This window comes from Neomonachus schauinslandi, unplaced genomic scaffold (assembly GCF_002201575.2).
Source record: "Neomonachus schauinslandi unplaced genomic scaffold, ASM220157v2 HiC_scaffold_1211, whole genome shotgun sequence".
Classification (NCBI taxonomy): Eukaryota; Metazoa; Chordata; class Mammalia; order Carnivora; family Phocidae; genus Neomonachus; species Neomonachus schauinslandi.
The window spans coordinates 1-10341 of record NW_025409901.1 but is presented as its reverse complement, the minus strand read 5'-3'; the positions used below and the strand labels follow the sequence as shown (position 1 = coordinate 10341).

Here is a 10341-nt window from a genome sequence, read left to right as displayed (position 1 = left end):
GGGGCGCTGCAGGTGGAGGGCGGGGAAGAGTGGGGACAGGTGAGGGGGCGCTGCAGGTGGAGGGGAAGCTTGCGAAGGGCACAGCAGGTCTGAAGGCTGTGGCACAGGGCTTCCACGAGTGGCCATGTGGCTGAATCCCAGACGTGGGTAGGCGCTGGAGGTCAGCTGCGCAAATCTGCAGGTCTCAGTGTGTGTGACTCTGCTTTCCCGCCTTCCCCCAACCATGGGAGTTGGTTCTGGTGCCCAGGAAAGCTCTGTGCTCCTTCCAGGAGACCCCTTCGGCTCTTTGAAGGCAGTGAATACAGTTGCTGTGTCCACATCTTGTCAACATGCTTTTGTTGTTGAAGGGGCTTTGGCCTGGAGCCATGGGGATGATGGTAGGTTCTTTCCATCAGAGAAATGGATGCAGAACTTAGTTTGTAGGGTTGTGCTGAGAGTTCGTGAGGGGATGTAGGGGGAGCTCCTGGCAGTCAATAAACTGTTAAAAACTTGACTTTGCCAAAGAGACTTGGAAATTGTCCTTCAGCTGCTCACACAGGTAGAGTTCAGTTGTATGCGGCAGTGTGACTGGTAAGGCCCCGTGTTGGCCCCCACAGACATGGAGCTGAGTAGGGCAATGGTCTGTCCCCGGGGGGTTCCCTTGCAGTCCCGCAGAGCCCAAGGAAAAGTTGTACCGGGTGAGCAGGAGTGTTACCTTTGTTAATGTTAACGGTACTCTTAACCAGTGCTGGAAGAAGGTGGGTTGACACAAGCAAAGTGACTCTCAGTGACGTTTGAGTCTTCCTTCCGAAGACTTCCGTGAGCGAAAGATGCTTCTTTGCTACAAGGCGACGCCTGCTGTGCTCGCTCGCCTGGGCGCGGGGAGCCAGCACCCAGGCCAGGCGGCCGGAACAACACAAACTGCCCACTCAGTGCTGGGGGCTGCAGCCCCAGCTCAAGGTGTCGGCAGGGCTGGTTTCTCCCGAGGCCCCTCTCCTTGGCCTGTATGTGGCTGCCGTCTCCCTGTGGCCCCACCCCTGGTCCTTCCTCTGTGCACGTCTGTCCTGTGTTTGATGAAGACACCAGTCATATTGGATTCAGAGCCACCCATCTGGCCTCATTTAACTGAACCACCTCTTTAAAGACCAGTTCTATTTTGAGGTACCTGGGGTTAGGACTTCCACACACGAATTTGGGGAGGGACTCTGTTCACCCCATTCCGCCTGCTTTCTGGCTGGGTAGCCTTGCCAAGTCTCCTCCCCTCTCGGGCCTCCGGGCACCGTCTCTACAAACACGTGGGTTGAACCAGGGAGCCTGCCTATCTGTGTGATGCCAGCCTGTTTGCTCCCCTTTTCTGCAGCAGGTCCTTGAAGCTGATAGGCGCGTCCCTTCAGTGTCAAAGGTTTCACACCGCTGGGAGTCACTCCAGGGGTCGGACCGGTGCTGAGCACCTGTGGCTGATGCGCCAGCTGAAGGACCCCTTTGTGAAGGCCGCGAAGGTGGAGAGTTACCGGTGCCGAAGTGCCTTCAAGCTCCTGCAGGTGGACGAGAGGCACCGGATCCTGCGGCCCGGCCTCCGGGTGCTAGACTGTGGGGCGGCCCCCGGGGCGTGGAGCCAGGTGGCCGTGCGGAGGGTCAACGCTGCGGGCACAGGTGAGGCCTCTGACCACCCTGGGTGTGGAGGCGCAAGCCAGCTGCCCTCCACCGGAGGATTCGGGGTGGCCCAGCCACTTGGTGGCTTGTTTGGTAGTAAGAGGGGTGAACGCGGGACACCGATGTTTTCAAAATGACGGACACGGTGGAAAGCTGTAGTGAAGATTTAAAGCACCTCAAGTCACACCGCGTCTATATGTCCGTCAGTGCGTCGGCGTGCCCCCTTCCAGAATTCGCTTTTGCATGCATAACTACATACGTGTATTTCCTTTTTCAAAAACGCTAGTATTCCACATCCACGTTCTTCTTGCTGATTTGGAGCCTTAATGGAGCCGTTTTTTTCCATGTACTGATATATTGACATCTTTCCGCGACAGCACAGCTGCATCAACCACAGGGGTTTCCAGGTCCTGGTCCTTGAAGCCCTGGGTGTCCCCGAGGTCCCTCTAGGGCTGGTCCGGGAGCACCCGTGGCTGGGGCTCTGGGTTCTCTCCTCTGGCTCAGCCTGAGGGACTCAGCTTTTGCGGTCTTGTATTTAAGGATTTCGTCAAAGACTTTCTATATGAAAACGATTCCCCTGATTAATCAACAGGGAAGCCTGTACTCTCCATTTAGAAAACCATGTTGTCCTTTTGAATGCTTGTGCAGAACTCCAGAGGACAGCTGTGCTGTTCGGCCAGCCTCCTTTCCCAGGTGTTCTGCTAGTGTGCACCCCGCGGTGCTGAGCATCCCTCCCCCTTTCTTTCCTACCCTAAAGTCGGAGGGTACCACGGTCTCTGGCATTACATGAAATGTGCCGATTCACAAGAACCTTTCTCCGACACGCAGAATGAGGGCTCTGTGCCCGTTGTCCTAATGAAAAATGAGGTTCAGAGGAATTTGCTGATCTGCTGGGAGAGAGGCTGGGAGCGCTGCTCCCTGGGTTCACGGCTAAGACCCAGCCTCGTTACTGTGGGCGGGACGCCTCCAGCGGCTCTAGAACAGGGAGAAAAACAGTATTTGTAGCTCGGTAAACACCGCCTAAGTGAAGTCATTTGTGTCAGAGACTCCAGGTCCTTTTCCTGCCCCTGAGCCTATCCATAGACCTAACAAGTGCTTCCTGTCCCCATAATTGCTCTTCAGGAGAAGGAGGAAAGTGGCCAAGTTTAACCTGTAGGAAGAACGTGGCAGAGGCAAAGAGTGTGGATAAAATGATTGGGTTTCTTTTCCTCCCAGAAGTTGGAAAAGGCACCCAAAGCCGTTTGCCTCTAGTGGACCCTCCCCAAGGTTAGAACACATGGGATATCAAAGGAAAGAAAGTCAAGTGCGTAAAATGAGATGTGGGATGTCCTCCTTTGCAGGAGTGAAAATGGCATTTTCTCCTTTGAAAAATGTACTCTGCAAAATACCTGACTTCTAGTCTTTAGCTAGGAGTAAAATGCACGTTACCCCACCATGGAACAGCCTCTCTGCTAAGCAGAAGGAACCAGCAAGGCTATGTACCCTGAACTAGTCCCCCCTGCAGGGCAGGGGCCCTCCCCGGACAGGGAACACCAGGGCCTGCTCGGGGCTGTGAAACAGTGGCCTCTTTACTGCGCCGTGGGTGCCTCTCAAACCGGGGTGAGGGGTCGCGTTCTGTACCTTGTCTTCCACCTGTCTCTATCCCCCATTTCTTGGCTCGTTTCTAGTAGTTTCTGCATTGAAAGAAAGTGGATTAAGCTGCAGAATGGACGTGTTGATTTAATGCAGAGGTACTTTATGTATCAGGGTGTCCTTTTCTGTTCTAGTTTGTCAGAAAGGCTGCTCAGAGATAAGACCCCTCACGGAGAGCAGGCCTCGGGAAGTGACATGACGTCAGAGTTGGAGTCCTGTGCTCTGGGACAGGCGCTTTTCTCTGGGCCCCAGATTCCTCACATGCAGAGTGAGGCCAGCCTCTGTAGACGGATAGAGCAGGGGAAGGGCCTTGTGTCCACATCTTTCATGTTTGCTCCTGTCCTTCATCCTGACTTTTTATTTCTGTTTTTCTATTCGTATTTCTGAGGGATGGTTCAGAGTGTAAATAATGGACTCACCCTGTCTTCTTTAGATCCCGGTGCTCCTGTTGGCTTTGTGCTTGGGGTAGATCTTCTTCACATACTCCCCCTGGAGGGAGCAACTTTTCTGTGCCCGGCTGATGTGACTGACCCAAGAATCCTCCAGAGAATCCAAGAACTGCTTCCTGGAGGGAGAGCAGATGTGATTCTGAGTGACATGGCACCCAACGCCACAGGGATCCGGAGCCTGGATCACGACAGGCTCATTGGCTTGTGCTCATCCCTTCTGGACCTGGCTTCAGATGTCCTGCACCCTGGCGGAACATTCCTCTGCAAAACGTGGGCTGGAAGTCAAAGCCTGGCGTTACAGAAGCGACTGACAGAGCAGTTCCAGAGCACCAGGACGGTGAAACCCAGAGCCAGCAGGAAGGAGTCGTCAGAGGTGTACCTCTTGGCCACACAGTACCAAAGAGGGAAGGAGTTTGCGGAGGACTGAGGGTTTTTCCTGCGGTTTCTGAGCCTTGTTCACTGCAAGTGTCATCTGAGCTCTTGCTGGGAGTGTGGCTGGGGGGCGGGGGGCGGGGTCCAGGGTTTGATCCGGGATGCAGCAGGCAGGACAAGTGGGGGGCCTTTGTTTTAAGCCAAAAAGATACAACAAAACGATATTTGCTGGCCGGGATGTATGATCAGAAATAGTCTCTAGAATGGGATTTGTGAGGCGGAGTGGAAAGGATGAAAAGACAGTGGGGAGGAGCCGGGGGTGCACATGGGCCTTGGTGTAACCTTGATGTAACTGTCATGTCACAGTGTTCCCGTGTAACAGAGAGAGTCTCTACCCTTGCCGCCCTGACCGACCGACCGCAACACCCAGGCTTCTCCTTGTCATTTTGCTTATACGGTGTAGCATGTGAAAACCTGAACTTTCAACCTGGGGGTTAATTTCCATCTCTCTGGTGGATGATGTGTTAATCCCTTCCTCAAGTAGCGGGAGTTCCCCGCAATTAGGGAAGACATTTGGTATGAATTATGCAGGGGGCTGGCATGCTTTGTTTCATTGCTGAAACCCCGGCGGCCCCCAAGACTGGCAGTGGCCAGAGCAAGCATCCATGTGGTGTGTACATCTACTTCCTTGTGCTCTCTTCCAGGAACTCGATGCAGCTTTACAGAACGACATAGACTGTACGATTTTTAAGGGATTTCCATGCTTTTCAGTTTGTTTTCCATGCTTTTAAGTTTGTTTTTATAAAAATTGGTTTCTTCAAAGCCATTTCCTGGAGGTGTGCTCATCCCTCAAGAAAAGTGTATTGACCCTATTGCTGATTAAATCCCAAGGACAGGGCTGGGGGAGAGCCTAGGTAGATACCCATAATCTCCACCAGGGCCCGAGGGCTCGGTCCAGCACTCTGAAGTGGGCTGGAGGCCGGATTTAGCATTTTTTCCACGTTATTTTTGGTTGTAGTCAGTTATGTCTTAGACTTCCCTGTCCTACCCCCAGCACATCCCCTGCCCCCATCCTATTTCAGCCCCCCCCCCCCGGGGGGCAGTGCAGATCCTCCAGCCCCTCCGGGAGGGGTGTTGACCATCCAGACCCTTGGGGGGGGGTTGTGCAGACCTTTGGGGTGCAGTGCAGACCCTTCAGACCCTGGGGGGCTAGCAGACCCTCCAGGCCCTCCAGGCCCCGGGGGGGGTGGTGCAGACCCTCCAGACCCTGGCGGTGCTGTGCAGACCCTCCAGACCCTCGGGGGAGTGGTGGTGCAGACCCTCGGGTGCTCACTCTGGGGAAGGGGGGCAGGGAGGAGGAGGTTCATGAGGGAAGGAGACCCCTGTTACTGGACAAGGGTCTCTGGCTGTGGGAGCTCACAGGGCCCTGGGAGGATAGCCTAGCAGCAGAGTATTTTGCTTTTCCATTGAGCCCGGAGGAAAGTAAAGATGTACTAACTCAAGCTAATACTGTAGCAAAATTTGGGAGTTGTCAAGAGCAGGAAAGTTTGGCCCAAAGAGGCCACCGTTGGGCGGTGGTATTCTACACAATACGGTGAGAGGCCACCGCCCCAGTGGATGTCCGTCCCGCTGGGGGAGGCGGGCACCCCGACTGGCCCGCGGGCCGGCCTTTGGTGAGAGTCCTCCCGGCGAGGTCTCCGGGGGGCGGGCGGCTCCGGGGCGCGCGCGGAGCTCCCAGGACTCGCCGGTGCGCAGACCCGGGTGTTTACGGTCGGCTCTGCCCAGGTCTCGCGAGAGCGCGGCGGCAGGTCTCGCGATACGCGGGCGCGGGCGTGGAGGAGGGAGATCTGAGAGGCGGAGGGGATCGGCCGCGGCTCAGGTGAGCTGCCGGGCGCCGGGGTCCCCGGTGGGCGGCGGTGGGTGGCGGGCCGGGGCCGGGGGACGGGCTGGGCGCGGGCGCTGCCCTCTCCCCCTGCCCGTTGGCCTCCTCCTCGCCGCCCTCGGTCCCTCGGAGCGGGGCCGGGGTCCGAGCCGGCTTCACTGGTGGCGGCGAGCGGTCGGGGCTCGGAGCGGGGCCGACCCCCACCCAGCGCCTGGGGTCTGGCGGAGCCGCCCGCGTGCCCAGAGTTTGCAGAAGTGCCCGTGCGGTGCCTGGGCCGAGGAGGGCAGCTCACAGGCAGCATGCTCTGCACACGCAGCCCAGGGGTTGTGATTTCCCGGGGTTTCGGTTTCCGTGGTTGGGTTGCTGAAGATCGGAGTCCGTTGGATAAAGAGGATGGAGTTTGAGCTGCTGCCTAATCGCATGCCTTGTGCAGCGGCTTAGTTCCAGGCAGTTGAAAACGTGTGTGTGCTCTTCATTCCAGTGGATTACACACGTCAGTTCCTACAGGGGATGGCCTCTCCCGAACAGGACATAGTGGCTGAGTTTCCCATTAGGGGATGGAGAGTATGGCCCCGCTCTAATCTTGGCAGACGGAGGGGTTTGCCTTCTGGAGCTGACCTCTGCCATCTCCTGCCGCTCGGGCCTGTATCTGCCAGGCTCTCAGCACTCGGTGCTGGTCCTGTTCTGTCTTGCAATCCGTTTTCCATCCACAGTGTGTTTGAGAGGAGCTGAGCATAGTCGCATTGTCCGGGGTGCTAGTGGCCCACAGAGGAGAAGGGCTCTGTTCTCCTCCAACAGGGATTCCGAGTGAGAGGCCTCACTTTCTTCCCCTGGGGTGTTGGCAGGGAGGTGTTTCCAATCCAGTACTTAGGGCCAGCCTTTTACCTATGCACCTGTGGGAATTCACTCCTTTGCTCATTAACTGTACCTGGGATGTTCCCCACTCACGGGCTGGCGGGCGGGCGTCAGGCCACGGTCAGTACGGGTTTGGGGATGTGGGTTCTTTTTTTTTTTTTTTTAATATTTTAATTTATTAGAGGGCAAGAGAGAGAGCACAAGGTGGGGCGGGACAAGCAGACTATCCCATGGGCAGGGAGCCTGATGTGGGTTCTGGGATCATGAACTGAGCCGAAGGCAGATGCTTAACCTACGCCCAGGGGGCCCCCCCGGGGATGCCGGTTCTTTGCTGTTGCTTGTGCTCTGCCATGCACTGGCTTGTGCAGCACACTGGACTTAAGAGCCACACAGACCTGGGTTCCAGTCCGTTCTGTAACTTTCTGAAACCCCACTTTCGTGATGTGTGAAATATGTGCAGAAAGACCTAGTTGGCCCGCTGTGGAACCTGAGATGTCCTGTGTGAAGTTACAGGCAGAGTGACGAGCTGCGGTCCTGGCTGCACCCCTGCCATCTGGAAACGTATTGCTGGACTCATCCTCACAGCACCTGTGTGCGGTGGCTCTCATGAGCCCCAGTTTACAGATGAGTTTGGGCTGCCAGCTCACTGCGACCTGTGGTTACGAACACTGGGGTATCGTAAGGACTCTGAGAGGCACTGGGAGCGTGGGGCCGCTGGTAGAGCTGATGGGGCCTGTAAAGGCTCACGGTGACCCTCCCTGTCTTCCTCCAGAAGCACAGTGGCCATGGACGACCTGGGGGAAAACACCACCGTGCTGTCCACCCTGAGGTCTTTGAACAACTTCATTTCTCAGCGGGTGGAGGCAGGGTCTGGACTGGACGCTTCCGCCTCTGCCCCAAGCTCTCTGCAGATGCAGTACCAGCAGAGCATGCAGGTGAGTGCCCTGTGGCGCGAAGGGGTCTCTGGGTAGAAGACACCTGCCCTTAGGTGGGGCCTGTTCAGGTGCCAGGTAGGTCAGGTGAGTGCCCTGTGTGTGGAGGGGTAGAGAGAAAGTAGAGAGAAAGATTAAGTATGTCCTGGTCTCAGACTATGGGGGGCTGTTTGCGGATCTTGGCTTCAGTCTGCCACAATGTGGCTTCTGCAGTTTTGCTATAGGAATTCTTATTTCACTTGATTTCACGTTCTTAGCAATGCTTACTGTAGACCATGAAAGAGGGGTCAGGTCTCCTGGACGACTTGAGGTTCCACAAACTTGAGGGGTCAGTCTCCTGGGACCCCCCCAGGGGTCACTGGGGCCACATGAGGAGGGGGTGGTGTGTCCAGCTTGGCCCTGGCCCCTGCCAGTCCGCACAGCTGCCGCATTAGGCAGCTGCAGTCCCCCGCTCGTGCAGCTGGGGCCGGTCCTCGGTAACGGCCTGTGGCTCTGGGAGCCCTGAAGAGGCCCAGGCAACACTGGTTAAACAAATGCTCCTGTGTTTGTATGCGTTCATTTGCTATTGAATAAATAATTGAATGATTTTTGTTTGTTCAGTGGACTGAGTTGCTCACTGCCATTTTTTGGCAAAGACTTTTTATTCCGAAATTGGATCTTTTGTGTTTGTTTTTGGTGTTAAAGCACTTTTTTTGGAAATAATGGTGGTAATTTTCTGTTTTGCTTTTGATTCTTGCTCACTGGCAAAATAAGAAGTTGGCAATTTGGTCTAAAAAAGTGTTGTAACCTTGTTGATGCAAATGTTTGGGAACTTTTGGCCAGTCTGTCAGAACTATAGAATCTAGAATTTCCCGGTTCTCACTAAGCTGGTGCTGTGGAGGGCCTCCTCCGTGTGGGGGATCCCGTAGGCAGAGTGAGCTGGTCAGAGTCTTGTAGCTGCAAGACCTGTCAGGGCCCTGAGCGGTTCCGGCAGTGGTTTGGTGCCCCGCCAAGCTGCCCCAAATGGCAGGCGGGGGAACTGGGATCCCACGGGTCTGGAGAGTCTGGCAGTCCCCGCCCCCTTGCCCTTTTTTTGATGCTCGTGTTTCTGTGGAACGTGTTTACAGGGGCTCTGCTCCATGTCAGTGTTGGTTTAAATAGAGACATGTTTCAGTTACTTTCCCTCAAATGCAGTCTGTGGGCCAGGAAGATGTGGCCACGGACCGCCTCTCTGGGGCTCCTGGCCGCTGTGCAGTAGGGCCCACGGGAGCTGGGGGCCGTCCTTTGGAGCGGCTGGGCCCTCGCTGCCCGCCGAGACTTGATGGAGGGTGGACTTCGGAACCCCCACACTTCAGCTGGTGCGAACTGAAATGAGAGAAAATGCCAGAGGATAAAGAAAGTGTGGATTCGGGCCCTCAAAGAGTGTGTGAGGGGGTGGGTAGAGAAGATGCCTTTCCTCTGGCCTGGGATTTCTCAGCCTTGGTACTGCTGGCATTTGGGGCTGGAGAATTCTTTGTTTTGCAGGACTTGCTTCTGCCTTATGGGATGTTAAGGGACATCCCTGGCCTCTGCCCACTGGATGCTGGTAGCAAACACATGCTCCCACCCCCTCTTTTGACAGTCAGCAGTGTTTCCAGATGTTGCCATGTGTCCCTGGTGGAACTGAGAACCCCTCGCTCTAGCCCGTGCTTCTCAAGCTTCGGTGTGCGTATGAATCCCTGAGGCTATGTGTAAAGGAGGTTTCTGATGTGGCATCTCTGGGGTGCAGCCTGAGGTTCTGCATTTCTTTTTACTGCCCGGGGGCTGCTGTGTTACCAGCCATTCCTAGAACGCTCAGGCTCTAGTCCACGCGAGGACGATGCCCTAACACAGTCAGTGGTTCTGCGGAACTGTGTGGTGTGTCTTCTGAGGCCCTTCAAGGCTAGACCTCACCTTTATGTACCTACCCTCTGTGGTAGGCCGAGTTCTCAGATGGCTCTTAAGTCCCTGGCCCCTGGTGGACCACACTTTCTCCCACTTAAACACTAATGTGGTTTTGTGGAAGCAGGATTTTGCCAACATAATTAAGAAATCAGTCGACCTGAAGATGGTGAGCCTGACTTACTCAGAGTGGGAGAGGGATTCTGCATATGGGGGGTTCTCCCTTGCTGGTTTTGGAGGTGGAGAGGGCCACATGGCAAGGGATGTGGGTGGCTTCTAGGAGCTGGCAGCAGCCTGGGGCTGACAGCAAGGAAGCGGGACCTTAGTCCTCCAGCTGTGTGAGTGTGAAAGAGGATCCTGAGGTCCAGATGAGTTTAGAACCTGGCCGCCAGTGTTGATTTTAGCCTGTGAGACCCTGATCAGACAACCTGGCCATGTGTGCCCGGCCTTCTGTGCATAGAACCTGACTGATAACATGGGGTTTTAGCTGCTGAGTTTGTGGTAATTTTCTACACGGCAGTAGGAAACCAACATGCTCTCTTTTCTAGAACAAGCCTACACATTGTCGTCTTAAAGTATACCTTTCTTTTCCTGTTATTATTTCCTCTTTGTTTACTGCCTCTCCCCACCCATTTTCCAACGAAGGGCCCAGCATCCATCCTTCTTCCCCAGGGCTGAGTATGGGCCT

At 55.4% G+C, this 10341-nt stretch overlaps 1 protein-coding gene across 1 annotated transcript; it reads left to right on the top strand.

The window, feature by feature from the left end:
• Positions 1-1315: 1315 nt before the first annotated feature.
• LOC110571891 (rRNA methyltransferase 2, mitochondrial) lies at positions 1316-4864 on the top strand (the record flags this gene model as incomplete). Its single annotated transcript, XM_021680085.2, has 2 exons — positions 1316-1632; positions 3698-4864. Coding segments are annotated over 2 exons (760 nt in total), but the record flags the coding sequence as incomplete, so codon positions are not given.
• Positions 4865-10341: the final 5477 nt, after the last annotated feature.